This window comes from Mya arenaria, chromosome 16 (genome assembly GCF_026914265.1).
Source record: "Mya arenaria isolate MELC-2E11 chromosome 16, ASM2691426v1".
Taxonomy (NCBI): domain Eukaryota; kingdom Metazoa; phylum Mollusca; class Bivalvia; order Myida; family Myidae; genus Mya; species Mya arenaria.
Window position 1 is genome coordinate 47,081,148 of NC_069137.1, and position 22,670 is coordinate 47,103,817.

At 35.4% G+C, this 22,670-nt stretch overlaps 1 protein-coding gene across 1 annotated transcript in view; it reads right to left on the minus strand.

Moving 5' to 3' along the window:
• Positions 1-22,670, minus strand: part of LOC128221733 (chitin synthase chs-1-like) — a 29,489-nt gene that overhangs the window by 1,089 nt on the left and 5,730 nt on the right. Inside the window, exons 3-18 of the mRNA XM_052930333.1 lie at positions 22,366-22,444; positions 21,851-22,047; positions 20,877-21,044; positions 20,320-20,470; positions 19,697-19,801; positions 18,445-18,560; positions 16,342-16,444; positions 15,952-16,152; positions 13,744-13,831; positions 12,355-12,535; positions 10,120-10,278; positions 9,122-9,224; positions 7,563-7,636; positions 6,965-7,115; positions 5,195-5,248; positions 3,821-3,973 (exon numbers count right to left, since the gene is read on the minus strand). Coding sequence (XP_052786293.1) covers positions 3,821-3,973; positions 5,195-5,248; positions 6,965-7,115; positions 7,563-7,636; positions 9,122-9,224; positions 10,120-10,278; positions 12,355-12,535; positions 13,744-13,831; positions 15,952-16,152; positions 16,342-16,444; positions 18,445-18,560; positions 19,697-19,801; positions 20,320-20,470; positions 20,877-21,044; positions 21,851-22,047; positions 22,366-22,444 — 2,083 coding nt within the window. The remainder of the gene's footprint in view (positions 1-3,820; positions 3,974-5,194; positions 5,249-6,964; positions 7,116-7,562; positions 7,637-9,121; positions 9,225-10,119; positions 10,279-12,354; positions 12,536-13,743; positions 13,832-15,951; positions 16,153-16,341; positions 16,445-18,444; positions 18,561-19,696; positions 19,802-20,319; positions 20,471-20,876; positions 21,045-21,850; positions 22,048-22,365; positions 22,445-22,670) is intronic.

Genomic DNA, 22,670 nt, shown 5'->3' on the forward strand with positions numbered 1-22,670 from the left:
ACCCAGGCTATTATCTTAATTGTTATTGATAGCAATACATTGATATTTATGCAACACGTGTAATGTGTGGAATGTGTGAATTTTGTCTTGAGGCGGTGTATTTAACGTTTAAGGTGTGATGGTATTTGATCCGTATACCCTAGTAAAGCCCAAAATTATTTACTGTGGACTACGGCCGTCTTGAAACATTGTGAAATAAAAACAATCGTATTTTGTGATATGTATTGCCTGTAAATTAATGATGTGTATATAACAAATGACCCGCGAGAAGTGGAAATGAATCTTACAGTAAACGTCTGTCAAGTGAAGGGGAAATCGATCTGACAGTAACAGATCGCCATACCGAGTGAGGTGGAAATTGGTCTCACAGTAAAAGTTTTAATTAACGAATGAAATGGAAAGTTGTCTTAAAGTAAACGCTTGAATTACCAAGTGAAGTGGAAATGGGTCTCACAGGAAACGTTTGAATTACCGCGTGAAATGGAAATGGGTCTCACAGTAAACGCTTGAATTACCAAGTGAAGTGGAAATGGGTCTCACAGGAAACGTTTGAATTACCGAGTGGAAATTGTCCTCACAGTAAACGTTTGAATTACAGAGTTAACTGGAAATGGGTCTCACAGTTAAAGCTTGAACTACCGCGTGAAGATGAATATGGTCTCACGTTTGAATTACTGCATAAAATGGAAATGGGTCTCCGGTAAACGCTTAAATTATCGCGTGAAGAAGAGATGGGTCTCACAGTAAACGTTTGAAAAACCACGTGAAGTCGGAATGGGTTTTATAGTAATTGCCTGAATTAGCGCGGAAATGGGCGTTCACAGTAGACGTTAGAAGTACCCAATGAAGAGAAAATGGTTCTCACAGTAAAATTTTGAATTACCGAGTCAATAGGAAATAGGTCTTACAATAAACAACTGATAAACCCACTGAAAAGGATATGGGTCGCAAAGTAAACGCTTGAATTACCGCGTGAAGAGGCAGTGAGTCTCACAGTAAACGTTTGAAGTACCGCGTGAAGTTAAAATAGTTCCTACAGTGAACGTTTGAATTACCGATTGAAGTGGAAATTGGTCTCACAGTAAACGTTTTAATTACCACGTGAAGTGGAAATGGGTCTCACAGTAAACGTTTGAATTACCGCGTGAAGTGGAAATGGGTCTCACAGTAAACGTTTGAATTACCGATTGAAGTGGAAATTGGTCTCACAGTAAACGTTTGAATTACCGAGTGAAGTGGAAATGGGTCTCACAATAAACGTTTGAATTACCCGCGTGAAGTGGAAATGGGTCTCACAGTAAACGTTTGAATTACCGCGTGAAGTGGAAATGGGTCTTTCAGCTAACGTTTGAATACGGCGTGAAGTGGAAATGGGTCTCACAGCAAACGATTGAATTACCGCGTGTAGTGGAAATGGATCGTAAAGAAAAGGTTTGAATTACCGAATAAAATGGAAATGGGTCTTACAGTATTTGTAATTACAACTAGTGATTGAAATTGATCTTAAAGTGTACTATTAAATAACCAAGTGAGGTTGAAATTAGTTTCACAGTTAACGATTGAATTACGGCGAGAAATGGAAATGGGTCGTAAAGTTAACGATTAAATTATCGCGTGAAATGGAAATGGATCTTACCGATAACGATGGAATAACGGCTTGAAATGGAAATGGGTGTCGTAAAGTAAGCGTGTGAATTACCGAGTGACGTCGAAATGAGTCTTTCAAGAAATGTTTAACTTTACGGAGTGAAATAGAAAAAGGGTCGTATAGTAAACGTTTAGATTACCGCGTGAAGTGGAAAGGGGTCTCACAGTAAACGTTTGAAATTCCGAGTGAAATGGAAATGGGTCAAACAGCCAACGTTTGAATTACGGCATGAACTATAAATCGGTCGTATAGTAAACGATTGAATTACTCTATGAAATGGAAATGGGTCCCACAGTTAAAGATTGAATTACGGCGTGAAATGGAAATGGGTATTTCAGATAACGATTGAATACGAATAACTGATTGAAATTGAAATAGGTCGTAAAGTAAACGTTTGAATTGCCGAGTGTAGTGGAAATGGGTCTTACAGTAAACGGTTTAACTACCGCATGAAGTAGAAATGGGTCCCACAGTTAAAGTTTGAATTACCGAGTGAAATGTAAGTGGGTTAACTGTCAACGTTTGAATTACGGCATGATTTTGTATTCGGTCTTACAGATAACGATTGAATAACTGTGTGAAATTGAAATGGGTTGTTTAGTAAACGTTTGAATTACTGCTTGCTGTGGAAATGGGTCTCACAGTAAACGTTTGAATTACCACGTGAAGTGGAAATGGGTCTCACAGTAAACGTTTGAATTACCGCGTGAAGTGGAAATAGGTCTCACAGTAACCGTTTGAATTACCACGTGAAATGGAAATGGGTCTCACAGTAAACGTTTGAATTACCGCGTGAAGTGGAAATGGGTCTCACAGTAAACGTTTGAATTACCACGTGAAGTGGAAATGGGTCTCACAGTAAACGCTTGAATTACCACGTGAAGTGGAAATGGGTCTCACAGTAAACGCTTGAATTACCGCGTGAAGTGGAAATGGGTCTCACAGTAAACGTTTGAATTACCGCGTGAAGTGGAAATGGGTCTCACAGTAAACGTTTGAATAACCTAGTGAAGTGGAAATGGGTCTCACAGTAAACGCTTGAATTACCGCGTGAAGTGGAAATGGGTCTCACACGTGAAGTGGAAATGGGTCTCACAGTAAACGCTTGAATTACCACGTGAAGGGGAAATGGGTCTCACAGTAAACGCTTGAATTACCACGTGAAGTGGAAATGGGTCTCACAGTAAACGCTTGAATTACCACGTGAAGTGGAAATGGGTCTCACAGTAAACGTTTGAATTACCGCGTGAAGTGGAAATGGGTCTCACAGTAAACGTTTGAATTACCGCGTGAAGTGGAAATGGGTCTCACAGTAAACGTTTGAATTACCGCGTGAAGTGGAAATGGGTCTTACAGTAAACGTTTGATTTATAATGATCGCAATTGAAGATAGTAAGCAAATTTGCTTGTAGCTTGCAATTTAACGCTCTTATGAAATAGAAAAATATCAACTTTAACAAAATAAAATTATAAAATAAATATTAAACAAACTAATTATTCATAATGAAACATGAAATAACTATTCATACTACTTTCATTTCACTAGTAAAAATTTCCATCTGTATCTGTATGGTCATCAATTGGTCAGCAGTATCCCTCTATTTCTAAATCGTCACATTATTGGTCAGCACTTTAGCACGACCCGAAATGACGTTTTTGTTAAGTTAGTCTCAACTCAAAGAAGAAAAATCAAAGCATGACCGTCTTACACCAAAAACAATCAAATCCGAAAACAATGTGTATACTAATTTTAGCGTTTTACCCGTTGTGTTTACCTTTAAAAGATAATCTGTCTTACTTTTCTGGAAAAATCGTTTGCGGGGAAATAAAATTATTATATTTTTAAAGAGATCCAAAGAGCTCGTTTCCGATACTCCTTTATTGTATTTGACTAATATTTTAACGACCAATGGGATTTCTAGTTTAGGTTTATAATGACCAATGGAACTCTTTATTTATTTTTTGTTAATTTATGTTAATTTCGCAGGAAGTCAGAGTAAATTCAGACCGCCTATAGGGCGAAGAAAAACTGTGACATAATATTGTTTGTTTACTTCATATTAAGCATAAAACTCATTTTCGCTTGTCGTAGCTCGAATGTTAACATAATACTCTGACGATTAGGGAGTATACTTGTATTATAATTGCATTAAGGACAGAAATGATGTTTACCTTTAAGGTCCTTTTCCAATCCATACGCTGTGGACTGTGGAATCAGACAAAAGTTTCTCAGATTGTCCCAAAACTCAAATCCATCCTTGTTAGAGAGTTTGACTTGGACCGGTTTGTTCAATCTTTCACCAACTTCAATTAGTTTCATCTCGGCTGTAATATAAAAACTTATATTTAAGGTATGCGATACCCAAATATGAGACCTTGGGATGCCTGGTGACCCCATTTTATTGCTGTTTGGAAGACATTCATGTACTGGAAATAAATGTACAAACACTAAATAAATTTAAGGAATCCCGCCCTCAAATAAGGTAGTTCTCTGAAAGCTCTAAGTATTTTGTACTCATGGGATTATGCAAACCGTACACGTATTCTACAATTAACCAATATCAAATGAATGAACGAAATTACGTTGTACATTAAGTCATTGCAGCTTGTATTTGTGTTCTCAATTTTAACTGAAATCGGACGAAAATGACATATTTCGCAATCTTTGAAAGCCAAAAGAACTTGTTTTTTTTATATATTTAAGCTTAACTACATCGTATAAAAGCCCTCCAACTAGCCAGTAGAGTCCGGGTATTTCACATGTTAATTGGCCATAAACATGTGTTAATACCAATAGGATAATTAGATTAGGAGTCATTATTGACTAATCAGATAAGCATCTGTTAAAGGTTATTAGGATACAGGATACACAAAGGTAATATCCCGTCTAATGATTTTTAAGGATGAAAATAATTATTTAAGAGGTCCGCCCCAATATACAACAACAACAAAATTACCTTTATTTGTCATAGTAACATTTGTTACAACAGACTAAAAAAATCAATAAAGCATCGGTAAACAAGATGGTATCGAAGTGAAATTATTACGAAATATAATAATGTTAAGATGTAACTAAAATAAAGCTTTATAAACGTATTTGCGGGTTCAATGTCATGGGTAAAGTTAGTTAAACAATTCGTCTTAACATTTTGAAGTAAAATACTTTGGAGAGGAAATGTAGAATAGTTATGGTATTAGTTGTTGTTGTTTTTCAGCAAGTAAATAGTTGTCTTATTAAAAACACAACAACAACAGATAATTATACATGCATTGTTCATTATAAATACTGCTATGAAAACATGAAGCTTTAAAAATAGTGTAATCTGGCACAGATCGATATGAAGTGCGGGTCATTCACGAAAAATTATTTCTATAGTACACAATGTAGCGTATACGTTTTATATCTGAAGACCGAATAAAAAGACAAACGAATTTAAACCTTTTGTAAAACATGATAGGTTGCGTTAAGTCAAACACCGCGTTAATTAAGCACTACTATTTTGTAACAACCCTCGATGATAAAAATAGCACATTTATGGATCTTACCCTCTGTTGGATTTCTCAGCTTGCTTATCGCGTACAGCAGTCTTTTGATGTGACCTAAAGAAAACACCATTATGTCATAAGTATATGTTGAACGTAACCACAGAGATGCTGCGAAACCCTCCTTGTACGGGGTCGTGTGCGTGTAGACTTCTTTTTGTGCACTACGTTATTCAGGAACGTGTATAATGTTCCAAGTTCAGAATGGCATGTACGGTAACACGAGAATATTGGTTTAGGCGAGGGTAAGCCAACCTTCAAGAACACATTTAAAGAAAACAAATCACAAACGACGCGTTATGCAACATCTCTTTACATGCAATGCAAATATACGTCTTAAAATATAGTACTGAAAATTCTGTCCATTGAATTTAGATTCTGAAGAATTTTGACCGTGTAATGCAACGTTTTGGTAAGTTAAGAGAAATATCACATCTTCAGATACCCACGGCTGATTAATTTCATAACTCAATGCATTTATCACCAGTGGATTAAATCCACTACATTCCGTCGTTTTAGCCTTCATCATCGACCAGTGAAAGTCCAGATAATCGTTTTATGATGATTAAGAAGATGAATTTCGCTTTGTTTGTGTCTGTAATATGTATGGCGATTACACAAAACTAATTTAAAAAGAAAATACTAATTTGGCCTAGTATGATGAAATGTATTGATCGCATGAGACAATCCGAGAAAAAAATAGCAATGGCTCAACGAGAGTTTTAATATAATATCGCAACAGCTTGTTTTACGTTCGTTGTAGAATAAACAACTTAAAACTATCTAAAAATACATGTTTTATAATTATGAAGGTTACATTTTTCTATATAATACAGAGCAAGAACCGTTGTAAATGCCACTCTACCAGCGAGTAAGTCACTATAATCAAACCAATCATTTATCAATGATTCAAATCATTTAGACTAATGAATACTTCAAAATAGTGTTACATTTTGAGACGACTTTTTCTCAGCATATTAACAATGATAACGTTTGATCAGGACCTTTTTTTTCGTAGTCAACATTCATTTGGATACTTTGAGATCCAAACAACACTTGCAAAAAGCTACTTGTTTCTGCCTTAAATGGGGATGTAACATCAATATTTATCAATGCTACTTACTTTACACGAGCTTAATTAAATAATTCTCTATTTTGGCAAATATGCCGAAGCGTTTTCAAACGAGCGATATCATTGGCCAAAATATCCCCATCAAATCATGACGCACCAATGAAATGGCTGGATTTGACACACCCTAAACAGACGAAATGTGAGCGATATAACCATGTGTGATAAATGCACAACAACGGAATTGGTCAGCAGTGGGTAACGACGATTTTTTTTCCAGAGAATAACATAGGCTGATGCAACTGAACGATATTAGTTACAGCAACTTAATCAGGAATTTGAAAACAAAGAACATGTCCAGGGGCCAGAATCACTAACGATTTGGGTCTGAGTTTGCGGAAACCCTACATTTCAACCGACTATCATAGTATTTCCTTTATGTCATATCATTAATGTATTTTTTTTTTAAATATTAGAATAGTTATCTTTAAAACGAACGTTAACATTCGGCTACAAACTATCTATTTTTTTCGCGTTATATTGCGCAAGTCGATTTGCCAATGCGCACTAGGCTTCAGCATATTACGGACTCTGAAAACACAGCGTATTATACGAAAATTCGGTCCGGTGTCCATATCATATGTTTATATCATGTACTAGTTTAGACGGAAATTTAACGGGTATGGAATAAAGAAACATCCTACCAATCTTTTTTATATTAAGGTCGCGCTCGATATCGCTCCTTGAGAAGGACTTCAATACCTCCATATCTTTTGCAATTCTAATCTGTTCCTTCTTGAAGTTCTCCTTGTATATCCCCAAGCCTATGTTGTCCAGCCACTCATCAACCGTTTTCTAAAATGCAATTTAATTAAGGATTGAAATTCGACGTTTTGCATTTTATTGGGGTATGGTATGCAATGGGGCTGTTCAAAATGGGTGGAGTCCGAAGGAAATGAAAGAAATGCAAAATGTCGAATTAGGTTTAATATATGTTGCTATCATTTACAATCTATCACCCAAATCGCAATATGATTTTATGAAAAATTATTTATTGCTATTATGTTTAAGGATGTTTTATTGCTCTTGTTTTTTTTTTTTTTTTTTTTTTTTTTTTTTTTTTTTTTTTTTTTTTTTTTTTTTTTTTAATTTATTTAGACAATCAAAATATATTTGTACCTTTACATCTATGCGTGTAGATCTTTTGTATTAAGAAGATATTGTCTAAATACTTCACTGCCCCCATAAATGACGCTGTCCGATTGGTTAAAAGTGGTCACATGTACAAGAAAAATAACTCACCGGTACAAAGGCTTGAATTTCATAATCTGGAAGGCGCTTGATATTTTCCATAAAAAAACTTTTCAAGCCAGCACCTGGAAAAAGGGATTGTGTTATTAACTGTGTTAGCTGTGTATGGTGAACACGGCATATTTCATTAAGGAAAAGTCTGTCAAATTGTGGTTAAAATCACTAAAAATGTTAATTCACCAAAGACATATTATACCACGATTTATTAATTAAAGTGAATAGCTCATGTTGGGTAAAAATAATAATGTAAATGTTATTATGAGTAATCTTCCTACGTTTAAATGTAGATTTCTTGACCAGTTTATTCAAGAGGGGGCAAAATTACAGCATCTTAAGTTAAAATTGTACCTTTTCCTTAAATTCAACAATTTCCTTAACTGTTTTATTCCACTGGTAGAAAGTGTTATATTAAGTGTATATTCTGCAATAAAAATATTGAAACTTTTTGAAAAATGAAAACAACATTTCAGAGAATTAGTTTTTTCAAGAAATATAACAATTCCAAATTATTCACTTAAGTTAAAATATGTTTAAATTTTATAATGAAAATATTTTTAAAAAGTATTCATCTTTTTTTGGCAATAATGAGATACTAAGAAAAATGTATATTAAAAAACACAATTGAGAGCATTTTAACGGTTAATCATAAAACACAATGTTTTGGTTGATACGAACAAGTCTAATAAGTAATTTGCCTACATGAAACATGTTAGACTAAAGAAATTTCGAGAATTTTGGGCCAGGTTATGAGTTCGCTGAATTGCACATTTAAATAATTTGAATGGTTAACAGTAATTATAATATCAATACACATTTTGTCGAACAAAACCATATTATTGTTTTATATAATGGACAATAGGTGTGTACGTGTTATGTGTCACGTCCCAGTATGTATAAATTAATGGAACTCTTTAATATCGAAAATGAAGCTATTTTGAAAAATGTAAGTGTTTATATTTTTAAAGCATTTGAATTAAGAAATACTACGTTGTATTCCATGTAATGTGTATAGGTTTGTTCCAATCGTCGTTAATTTGTTTGTTAAGAAGTACACAGTGTTAGTGTACCTCTCTATACGTGTATAATTATGTATTTATTTATATTATTTATTTATATCAATTCTATTCCATAAATTTGTGTTTATTGTATATTGCTGCTTTTGTCGCCATTGTATATGTACATGTTTTGTCAGATGGGTCTATGACCTTCTTGGAAATAAATGTTCTGTTCTGTTCTGTTCTGTGTGAGTTTGTACGCATTTATGGGATAAATAATTAGGGGGACCAGAAATTATTTACTTCTATAACTTGTTAATCAATTTTCAATCTGTACTTTTTAAATGTGTTAGTAGTAATCAGAAATGTTACAGCCTGTTTGAACATTATATATCTGATTTGTATTACAAATGTTATGTGTTTTACAAGTATTTACCTCTTTTCACATATTGTATGTGTTGAGTGTAAAATAAAACTGAAACTGAACTACATCAGAAAGAAATGGTTTATCATAATTAGAACACTAGTAGTTACAACTTAGAAAGCAATACTTACTTTTCACACCTACATCTTTTAATTCCTTTTCAGTCATTCTGCTGATGAAAATAGTATTTTCGAATCCATGCTCCTTAAATCTCTTTACCAACTCATGTTGCGCCTATAAAAGTTAATGACCTCTTACATTTGAATATGTAAAAAGTATTTCGCAATTGAATCAAACAATATAAGAATTAAAAAGCTCTCAAATTAAAACAGAACAAGTGACAAGTTAATGTATCCGATGTATATTTATATGGTTGTTAGTATGCCTGTATCAAATTCTTGATTGATCGGTCATTGATTTAACATATCTAATAGTCAGTAAGTAACCCACTTTCAATGATTGCAAAATTATATGGGGTCGACTTGCATCAAAATTAAAGAAGCACTCTTACTCCCAAATAACATTTACCACATTTTTATTTAATACGAAAAATGATGAATAGATATGGAAAACAATGGTTCTTATAAAGAACACCAAGTTAAATTTGAAAGATCGGTGCAGAAAACACAGTATTTCTACCTTATCAAACTAGACCACAGTAAATCTTTTAGTATTCACCAATCTTTTTATATTTTTGCGTTTTCAGCTATTTAATACACGGTTACAATCTTGTTATCAGTTAATAATATATTCCATAAATGCATTATTTAGTATAAAGTTAAAGGTTTATCACTCAAAATTTATGTTTGTTATACAGGTATATGTATTGATTTTGAATACGAGTGTCACTTTAAACATGATTAAACGTTTAACATTATTGCCAATGGCTTGACGAAATAAAAGCTTATTAGTACATCGGATACTTTATACCGAACAGGAGTTTAAAACGAGCATGAATACGATCACTGATGTGTTTTATTGATATCGATCTCTGAGATAATATCCTTTGGGCATGCCCTGTTACATGGTTTCGCACTTGTACTCTTGGGTACCTTTTCGAAACTACCCCAAACACATCATATAAATGAAACATGTTAAGGTTACGTTAATCTTAATTATATCAACTAACTGGAGTGTCCCTTGATTCTTTGGGAAGCCATTCCTCGACTGTCCGTACTTTGTTTTCAGTATCTTCCTCGTCTTCGCTGTTGTCGTCAAAAACTGCATTGAAATACGAAAATAGGGCTTGCTGGCTAAACCTTTCGTTCCTCCTCAAAGTTTTCAAAACCTGCGTTTAAATATTCCTAACAGACGTTTATAATCACAAAAAGCTCATTTAATGGAAGATGAAACCACTGACAAACTTAAAAAAGAAAAGGTTGATTAAAACATGGCAGCTTGTCTTAACTTCTTTTTAACCTTGAAGCGTATATCAAATGCTCACATAATTGAAAAGCCAATCTTGGTACTAAACAATGTAAATTATTGATATGCATGAAACATTTCATAGAAAAACTATTCAATAACACTAGTTTTATAAACATCTCGATAGTTTATGCTACACTCGTTAAACTCGAAAAAATATATTTTGAATCTTACCGGCTACGTTCGTTTCTTCGTTCAAATCGCCAACGATACCCATATCAAACCTCACAGATTTCCTATAAGTATGTCAATAACTGTTGTAGTTTTGTAAGCTAAACGTTTTCAAAGAGTTATGTTTCAGTGGAGCAGTCACAAGAAGGGGATATACAGCTAATCAAATTTAAAACAACAACATCTGTAAAGTTTATACTCATTTTTTTAGCTAGCTTGTGACGGAAACTGGCAGCTTATAGAATCCCGCTCGAGTACGTTGCCTGGGCAGAAACAAGTACTGGTGTCTATTTAGAGAGGTCATGAGAAGGTACCCCTCTTGTGGATCCAACCCATAACCTCTCGGGAGAGAGGCGGACACCTATACCACTATACCACTCTCACCCTCTTCATATATCTGTATACTAGGTGTTTCACCATACGTGCTACGGTACATGCATTTATTGCAATGCACCGATACCACCGAGCAGACGATAAAGAGAATCACTGTTTAAACAAACATTGTATCAAAACAAGAACACACTCATAATACATATAGGATCTGACACGAGTTGTCATTTAATACAAGATTTTATTAAACGAGTTTATGAAATTTGTTAGTAAGCGAGCCAGTTGGGGATTATTGAAATAAGAAATAGCCTTTTCACCGCATTTATAGATCAATATGTAATTTTAACTCTCATGATGCATTTCAATTTCATGGACGAGTTTAGTAAAATTCTTGTATTAAATGACAACGAGTGTCAGATCTTTATCACATGCTTAAAACGGTGTTTTTATTACCAATTTAGTTCCACTTTCTGAACCGATTGTTTGACAGCCAAAGTACTCAGAGTAGAATGTCAACGATGCGCCATATAAATAGTTCCAAATTAAAATGACAAAAGTAACTAGCAGTTACCATGTTTTAATACTGATAAAGCGCTTAACAAGTCACAACTATAAAAATGTGTTGTAAAATATCCAACAACATGAATAACGAACGATTTTAACCAAAAAACCCAATAAGTACACAATTAGTGATGAAACGATTATCGAGTACAGTCGATAAATCGTCGCTGACAATGCTATGTCGGCGACAATCGATAGTGGTTGTACAAAATCGATGTCGCTAATGTTACTTCCGGTAACTACGTATTGTTTTTTTTTGGTTTCTGATCAAAGTCCAGTAAATGTCAATTTTTCTTTCCGGTCAATTCTCGTTGAATTCATTTGAAGTTTAAAACTTAAGTTAAGTTATTAAAGACCGAAATGTACATATTGTTTGCAAAAAGCATAACTATAGCATCACACGTACTGATTCCAGGTTTAACCATTTCAATGATCATGACTATACTATGTATAAAGAATGTATTCCTTACTGATATTATGAACTTTCGATTATTGTCCGATTGTAAATCGGAATGCTTGGTCCGATTCGATTCGATTATCGATAGCAAATGGAGTCCGATTTTCAAACACTACTCATAATACAATAGGAACTACGAGACAAGCCAAGTAGCCAAAACGTCAACGATAACCATGTTTATAGACCCAAGATTGAATGCCAAGCAATTACTGATCGAGATACACACTACGGCACAAAACAAACAAACACGAAGAGAACATTATGCATTCAAATATCTGTATTAATAAATGTATGAGATACCGCCTAGGAACATCCAGCGCAGCATCGAGATCGATTTGGGTATCAAATAGTAGGTGATTACTCAATTTATCTTCATTCCCATACATTTTTAACGTGTCTAAGTATTAACTTAGTATATACCTCGTACCTAAAATCAGAGATCTTGAGAGATGTGGGCTGCTCTTCGTCTACCATTGACTGGGATTCTTGTGTCGTGGTTTGTCGACCCAATGACATTGTTCGCATTGTTGTCGTCTTTGTTTGTGGAAGCTCAGTTTGTGTGCTTGATGTTGCAGAAGTTAATTGCTTTTTAAAGCAGCAGCTGCAAAAAAAGAACATTGGTTGTTGTATACATTCTTGAATAGCGTTATTTCTGAATCCCCAAATATAACATTGTTTTTTTTAGTGTAAGATCGCTATATATTTCAACGAGTGAGCACCAAAAGCTATATTTTACTAATTGCGTAGCCACGAGTGAAACATTTACTTTCGGTGTTTACGAGATGAAATATATTGCGATCTTACACTGAAACAAACATCTTTTTCCTCTTTATAGTATATGCCTAAAAGGATGTAAAATAACATTTATAGATTTTCAGAAAATTGCGCCATTTTGTAATTCGGAAATGACGTCGTTAGAATTGGGTATCAGCCCTGTGCGCGCCGACGTTTGATTGGAATGTGAGAGCGGGCTTAATCTTCTAAACATTGTGGGCTTGGTGACCACAAACCAACCCCGAATGCACCCAGGCCTGGAATTGAGTCCGGGACTGATGTCTTGGTGAGAAGCGAGTGCGCTAACCACTGCGCTGTCACGACAATCTAAACTAAATGAACTGCGACAGGCAACAATGGGTCTGGTTGAATGGTCAGATTTTAGAAATCCACCAAGTACATGCTTGCGATTCACAATAAAAGAAAGCGTTAACTATATTGAAGTAACATTGACCTTGACAACACGTCACTATTTTATTTAAGTAACAGAAAACTATGACGTCATTTTTCCGATGACGTCAAATTTTTCAAAATACCTATTTCTGCCTGTCGAAGCTTAAATCGAAAAAAACAAAAAGTGTTCTTTTTATAAAAAACGACTTACATACTACATGTATATAGAAGACCCATTTATGTTTTTCGCGGTTCAAATACTAATGGCCTGTGAATTCTTTACGTACTTTGATAGCTTAAGAACAGGGCTGCTATTCAATATTTGTCTAAATTGGATCTGAGAACGATATTTTTTATTGGATTACTTTTTATTAATAACTGACCGAAAGAGTGAATGAAGGCAATGATGTACTACAGTTAAATATTGAAAACCATCCCAGTTTTCTATACGTCCCAGGTCGATAATTTAGCGTTTATGTTATATACTATTCTAGCTAATAAATAGTTTTCTGTTTGCCTTTACAGAGCTTAATTTTCATTACAATTCTTAACTATCAAAACAGCAAATGGCGTTGTTAAAAGGATACATTTTTATATACGTGCTGCATTGCAACACATTCTGTTTTCATTTTGTGTACTTACAAGAAAAAGGATTTGAATGCCTTAGTCAGTGAATCTTGCCAGCTTTTGTTAACTTCCCGGACCGAGTGTGTTTTTACCTCTCGAGTACCTACATATTTTAAAACATAAAACAATATTAAAAGACAGCTAACGCACAAAATATAGCACAGATCAGTTCAATTTCAATTACTTAAGATAATGCTTAAAATTAGTGGCTAGTCTCTTAAACAATTCTCATTTGTAAAGAAATATATCATTTTACGTAGAAAGTATAGAAATAATTACCAAAATGCAACTGTCTGATGTTCGACATATTAAAAAGGATCACATGATGCTTATGTGATAAAGCGATCCAAGAATGAAGAAGTTGTTAATGTAACAAAGAAACCCGGGACCTTGAATCTCGAGAGATAGTCTGAGATAAGTATGTGTAAGTTCACTATTTACAACTTGATATTGATTGCAAAATAAAACATTAGCGGGCGATGTATTGTACGGATATAGTTAGTGATTTTCCAATTCATCATTTCGCCCACACATTCTAGCTTAGCCGTTTTTGTTACATTTAATACTTAAATTTCAGTTTTTACCTAATCCGTATGTGCAACATGACCGATTTTGACAAGATTGTTTCATTCTTATAATATGTTGTATGTTCTCTTTCTTATGGGAGTCTTTTGCGTAAGCCCAGTAGACGTATTATTTTCTTGCATACCGGACGTGTGTTTCCGGTCATGTGACCAGTGCTGGAAAAACCATCTTACAAACCCCATGTAAGATGAGTCACGCGCAACAAGGCGCCACTTCTTATTTCATTTTTTGTATGGTTTATGAACAAAGTATTATGCCATTTTAATAAAGCGCAATCAAGTATATATGTTTGCAAGACTTTTAATTAAAATTGAACATAAATAATCGTTCAAAAACGCTATTTTTAGTAATTCAAAATTACTGCGCTCTATGACGTCGGTAAACAACGTCGCACGCGCTTTTTGGTGTAATTGTACAAAAGTTCGTTTTCAACGTCATTTTTCCACAAATTGATAATTTAGGTATGCAAGAAAAAATATCAATCATGTTTTCCGGTCTGGATCATAAAATCCGACCCTCGGGCACGCTGCGTGGCCGGTAACTCGGCAAGCCTCGTTACCGGCTTACGCGCGTGCCCTCGGGTCGGATTTTTCGATCCGTACCGGACACACATGATAGATACTTATATTCTTATGGGAGTCTTTGCGCATGCCCAGTTGACGTATTTTTACCTATAATCCAGTTAAGATGCACAAGGATCAAGATTTAACAGACACACACAACACACAATACAACAAAGACAGATGTCTGACGTATCATATAAATATTGACTGCCTTGAGGGTGACAGTGCATATTGTCAACCTGAGGTAAATACTGTCGATCGAGGCGACTAAAATACCATTTTCACTGACAGCTGCGAATCTTGCTTCCATTGGCAAGAATTGTCGGCTGGTAAACACAAAGCGCTCAGACAATACAGACTTTAAGTAAAATACTATCAATAAATCCCGTATTCGTACCGTATTGCCAATTTCATATGTTCGATAGAAGTGAGGTTTTATAATAAGTGCCTTTTAAGGTTGCAATGCCAGTTTTATATCAATCATAATTTTTCACATACAAATCCAACATGGCGGCGTATTTGTAGCTTTTTTTCAATTTCATGACGTCAGAGGGTAACAGTGCGGCAGAGGGTGATAGTGCGGGGTGATAGACGAAAATATTGCCCTGGCGTTTTTACTATATGTTCCATAGAAGTGAGGTATAATAATAAAATATATTATTTATGTATAGGGTACCGTCTATGAATGATCAGTGAACCAGGTGTTCACTTGGAGTTTTACGTGAGCCCGCAACCCGTACATATAAAGGTGTTTTCTACAGTTAGGCAGTTGGCCCCTTAATGCAAGTACTTTATATAGTAAGACATACTTGAGGAATTTGGAGTGGCCCGATAAGGCAGGTGGCCTTTTAAAGCAGGTGACCGTTGAACCAGGTTTGACTGTACAGTCGAACCCCGTTGGCTCGAACCCACAGGTAGCGGCGAAACATCCAGAGCCTCGGAAAATTCGGGCCAAGTGGGAGTGCTTACATTCAGTTTAAAGAAATCCGTCCTTTACATCCAGGTCAGTGTCGTCCTTTACATCCAGGTCAGTTTGCATGTATAAGTATTAAACATGCACATAACATATACGTACCCCAAGATCGATCGGTGATGTTACTGATGCTGTAGATCATTAAGACGAGATAGCCAGCCGGGATACAGAGGAAAAACCAGACGCCGTGGAGTAGATAGACAAACTCCCAAAGATGTAAGATTCCAGTGATGAAAAATATGCCAACCATTATCCCGAGGTAAAGAGTTGTAATTGATATGGGGAAGCTTGCTTTATTGATAACTGAAAAAGAAAACAGTAAGCTCAGAGGTAGCATGCAGATACAGATATATATTAAGTTTATCGATATTAAATTGCGCAGAGTCATCTTTGAGCCTTTTTACAGACACACCCATGTTGTGATTTTCGTATATACAAAACATTAACATGTAGATTTTACAAATAAAACGTCAATAATAAATGATATAATACCAGTGTCACTGTCTTTGCTGAAGTCATTTGCAATCTGAACTGCAGCACCGACCATTACAGCCGACATGATCACAGCGTACAGGAATGTTAACAGTTTTGCAACCTGAAAATAACGTAATGAGACTGTACATACTTATATGCTGTGTGTAATAGATATAACGTTGGCCTTTGCTGATTTGTATTTCGCCGTTTGCATTACCGAGCCTAAGACCTGCCTAAAATGCAGTAGGATCTGACCCACCGACATGCATAGCGGACATGATCACAGCGTATAGAAATGTTAACAGCCTCACAGCCTGAAAATGACATGACCGGAACGTGGTATATATGATGCGTGTTCTAGATAGGAATTGGCAGTTGCTTTAGTATTTAGGCGTTTGACCACAAGTACCGACTATCACGACTGACATTATCACAGCGTATATAAATGATAACAGCTATACAACAACCTGAAAATGACATGAACGGTGCTTAACACATATATTGAGTGCACCTTAAGTCTTGAGTGTACCGAAAATTGCTAATGCCCTTTGTAAAAGCAGAACAGGGGCCGTATTCAATAAGTATCTTAGTGAATATTTTCATCTTAGTGAAAATTTTGTAATTTTTGACAAGAATTATTTTAAATACCCTCTACTTTTCAACATATTTATTCATATGCATATATTGTTACAACCATTTTCTTGCTTATTTCCATATTTTTGGTGGATAAACATTGTCCATTTTCTAAAAAACCAAATTAGAAAAAATGACAATTTTTCACTTAGATAAAAAATGTTTCTAAGATGCTTATTGAATACGGCCCCTGACATCTAAATATGAGACAATTGCATCGTACAATAGGTTATGCGTTAGTGCAACAGCGTTTGTGAATCAATAATTCAACGAAAACTACAGTGACAAGCCCAGTGGTCGAACATTTGAAAATATTTACACCTCAACTTCCATTCCTTAAATGAACTACCTTTCGGCAATTGCGTTCATCAATCGATGAACGCAACATCTTCGGATATGTTCGGATCGCAGTTCATTGCATAACAATTTACATGAAAAATATTTATCTTGTTATTGTTTGTATTGTGTCAGAAGGACCCGTAAAGTATAAATCAATATTTTAGAAAGTGTTAATTTTTTAAATTTTAAATGTATAGTTGCCATAACTGTTTGAATTTTACGTTTAAAAGTGATTTCAAGTGGTTGATCTTTTCCCGCGATATTGTGACGTCATTTGAAAAAATGCTTTCGGTTACAGTCGGGTCGTTCTATTTACAGAATGGGTAGGAAAGGGTTACTGAAAGTTTTTTTTAAATGAAATTAAGTATTTGTTTAACAATTATTTAATGAAATAATGAACTATTAGTGTAAATATATGGAATGAATTGCGGGTGTGATGTCATTATCGGGATATGAACGCAATTGGGCTGGTCAAAGTACGCGTGGAATCCACACACTTTGACCAGCCCAATTGCGTTCATACCCCGATAATGACATCAACCCCGCAATTCATTCCTTAAATAAACCCTGTTTAGAGACAAAAAGCATTGGCCCAAACGACAATGAAATACAGATAAAAACGTATAAACACCACATGCACAAATACAAACAAACCAACCACGCATCAAAATAGCTTTACCCAAAAATGATAGAATTACCGCCTTGGAACGCCCAGGGACACACAAGATCAATGGAACACGATTATACTTGGAGCTTAAACTAGTATGTATGGCCATAACCTCACACTTGTCCCAACTTTTATCAAAAATTACAAAATTAAAAAAAATATAAGCCTCATCAGAGCCAGTATCGACTTGAAAACAATGAAGAATAAAGGAAAAATAACATATACACTTATAAAGTATTTTCAAGTACTCAAGGACCGGATACAAACACCACCTGCAAACGAATGAATCAAGCCGGAGCAACAGTGCTAGCTCTTAAAAGGTACGATCAAGTCATTCAAAATTAGTTCTTATTCAAAGGTGGTTCAGCAAATTGTATCGGATCCAGAATAGGCGCGGTTGAATACTGGCTAACGTTCTAAACTTATTGTTATTTAATCAATTTAAATGAGTCATGTATACAAACATAAATGATCTAACTAACGTTTAGCTGCGTCTTTGATGACGTCAACAGGCACGTAGCTGCGTATCCCACGGTAACAAGTACTTGTAGCACAACGCTGGTCGTAACGCCGATATTCCAAGAGTATTTGAGGCCACCTGTATACAAATAAAGAGTTGTGCTTGTAAAATAAGCTTACATGTGGTAATGGTCAACATTTTGTGCAAGAGTATTACAGCAGTTACTGCAAAAACGACGTGTATACATTTGCAAGTTTGATGCAGATTGTACTGAATTGTTTGGTCCATTATTCAAGAGTGTTATTTTCGAACTATCTCGCGCAATTATAGCCATATATACCGACCCATGTTCATCATCACAAAATTTGTTAACAATATAGATTAAATTACGGTGACATCCCGGTAGCTTAACTAACGAAACCCTTGTTAAGGTTAAGGCCGTTCAGACACTAAACGAGAGACACACGACTGCACAATACTTAAAGATGCACTTTTACTCCTAAATAAGATTTACCAGAATTAATAACATTGTTTTAATATTCCAAAAAGAATGAATAAATGTCGGACACAATGGTTCTTATGAAGGATACCGAGTTTAATTTGAAAGAAATGGGCAGGAATCATGGTATTTCTACCTAAGGAGACTATAGCAGACCACAGTAAATCTTTTAGCATTCACCAATCATTTAATATTTTTTGCGCTTTCTGTTATTAAATACACGGTTACAATCTTGTTATCGTTAATTAATATTTTCCATTAATGCATTATTTAGTAAGTAGTTAAAGGTTTATCAGTAAAAATCGATGTTTGTTATACATGTGTATATATTGATTTTGAATAAGAGTGTCACTTCAATATACATAAGCATATCTTAAGTAGTACATGTGTGGTTGACCACCATGAAATGGTCACCGAAACAGATGTGCATTGGGCTTAAACTAATTTATGATCACTCAACGTCACACGTGTTCTAATATATAGTCGAACCCTGTTGGCTCGAACTCCGAGGGACCGGCGGAAATAATTCGAGCCATCCAGTTAGAGCCAACGAGGAAATCGAGCCAAGCGAGTTCGATCCAACGGGGTTCGAATTTATTTTCAAAAATGTGTATGTACGGCACACATGACGAAAAACGACCTTGGAATGAAACATGTATAATTAGTAATGTTACAAGCTGTTTACTGACACACATACGCACGCACGCACGCACGCACGCACGCACGCACGCACGCACACACACACCACACACACACACACACATATATAACGTACCGGTTACTACCAGGATAACTGAGCTTGGTCCAATAAGAGTGGCACTCAATATGATCATCTGATACACTAGGAAAATGATTGACACACGGGGGTTCAACTTTGAGACTGAAAACATAAATGGGTTAAGCTTTCAGCTTTTTTTAATAATTTCTCATATCTATATCTCAACTTATTACGCATGATTATTATCCTCAGAAATGAAATCGTATGGTACACATAATGTGTAACCTGGAAATATTATTTTAAAGCTAATTTGTCAGTAATTTAGTTTAAAACAACAACTCAATACGTTGTTTTATTTCATATCATAAAATGCACATGTGACATATTGCATTTAAATCTTTTCAAAAAACATTAGTTTAAACTTATTTATATTGCAACGATTGTGAAAAACAACATTATAATAATCTCTTTCGTTGGCATGATCAAACGCGAGAGTGTGATCTTGTGTTTTGGGGGAAAACGGAGTACCCGGAAGACACCCACTTGTGACCACAAACCAAACTTACATAAGCCCGGGAATCGGGAAGCGTGTGCAAAAACCATTGCCATAATCGGACAACCTAAAATATAACACAAAAATATGCTTGGCCATAATGTTTTAATCGCTCGATCTGACTCACTGATGCTCCATTCCTTGATTAGAAGCATCAGGTTTGCTAATGTGGACGCAACCCAGCGACGCCTCTGTTTGAAGAACTCGTCGAAGTCTTCCGGACAATGCGTACTGTTCTCTGAAGCGGCGCAATATTCAATCCGCCAGCCACTTTGGACCTGAATTGGACATATTCCTAATAGCGTTATGGGTAAAGACAGTAATTATTGGTTACAGTTTGGGGCCAATCCAAATATTTTTTTGGATTCTAATTTTATTGCCCGTGAACAGAATTAAAAAAAGAAATATTCACCTATGGTCATATACGAATTTCACATATTGCACTGTATATACGTTAACTTCAATTATTATACCTCACTTCTAAAGAACATATATTGAAAACGCCAGGGCAATATTTTTGACTATCACCCCGCACTATCACCCTTTGCCGCACTGTTACCCTCTGACGTCTTTAAATTAAAAATGCATCGGTCGACAGTATTTACCTCATATTGACAATATGCACTGTCACCCTCAAGGCAGTCAATATTTATATACTGTATACCTCACTATGTCTTAACTCACCAGAAGGGTACAGAACCATCTGTCTTCCCCCATATCTTTGGTGAGGAAGTCGAATGCGTGTTCCACATTCGTTGCATACTGAGGAAGGATATCCCTGATAGCTCGGCATCTGTACACACTGAAACATCCTGGTGAACAGAGAACTGACCCAATAACATGTTCCGCCGCCTGAAAAATAGTGTTGAATGATGAAGAAATTTTGTAAGTTCGTGTCAAAATAAACAAAATACTTCTTATCATCACGGCCAGCGTAGGTAAGATAATACAGTATGTCACAAAATAGTAGGCAGAATTTTCATATGAAACAATATTAAAGTGAAAACGCAAATTTTGCAAAATGATTTTTGAGAAATCGACTAGCTAGAAATAGGCTACATATGAAAAACAGCACACCAAAGTATAACGAGTGTCTTTAGAAATCAGTTGTTTATTGCGTTTTAAAACAATTGGAACCACATGAGTTGGCGTTTCCGACGGAGAAATGATAAGCTCTTGTAAGCACTATTTGACTTTGTATGTACGCACAGGTGCAAAAGGGGATTGAACTCGTGCTATTCCGTTTAGTGTTGTATGATATATAAGGTTTGGTGACATGCGACCCCGAACTCATGTGAAACCTGCATTGTGTTCAGATTTCGATTTCGATTAAGCCTTTCGAGATGCTTTGACATTCTTAAAATACTATATTTCATAATCATTTGATGATAGACCGTTGTTAGGAGTGACCTGTCTAAAGCTGAAAACAATGCAGGTTTTGCATATATTTTATGTCACATGTCATTAAATCATATTGGTCATTCGGCACTACATAATTTAGCTTGAGTTCAATCCCTTCGTACCGGTGTGCGTACGGGCATATGTAGGATTCTCAGCCTTTAAACCCAGCAATTAGCGGTACTAAGAAAAAATTGATACCAGACATGACAACCGTTCCCAAGGGTGTATTGTTTGCCCTACACGTGAATTATAATTACCTTCTGAAACCAGTGACCGATCGCGTACTCGAAAACTTGGTACCACACTAGTGGACCGCTCCCAAGGGGATGGGTTCTGGCACACACCGCCCCGACTGTGTTATCTCGGGTCATGAGGTCAAGAAGGGCTTCAACAGAGTCAGGTGTGAACCGCACGTCTGCATCAGTTGTGAGGACAAAACAGTCTTCTTCCGATGCTTTACAAAAGTAAAGCATTACCATGACAATTGACAGAAAACAGTGATTATACTAATAAGAATATACAAATTATGAATTAAATATGATAGTGTTTTGTATTATTGGTGAATAAGCTATTCCCATATCATATGTGTTTCACCATTTCTATTTTATAAGCTGGTTTGAATCACTCTCGAATCCTCTGTCTGGGTAGAAATCAGAAATTATTTCATTTTTAAAGGCCAAAGGAACATTCCACTAGTGGGGTTCAAACCCATACACTCTTGGGTGAAAGACGGACACCTTAACCATTTGACCACTTTCACCCTTCCGCTTACCATTTTCGTCTTGTTTAAGGAGAAAGTCGAGCACATATGACATGTACATCACCTGACTCCACCTTTTCTTGTTCTTGACCTTGAAAAAAATTGAAGATTAAAGTAAAGATATTCTATCTGCTTCTGAATGTAATGTCACATAGAACCTTTCGGCTTTCACCCCTTAAAATGTAGCGATACGAGATAAGCATAATGGCTAAATAGTAACTACAGGGGTAAGTAACTAAACTATATGATAAACAATAAGTAACTAAACTTTATGATAAACAATAAGTAACTAAACTATATGATAAACAATAAGTAAC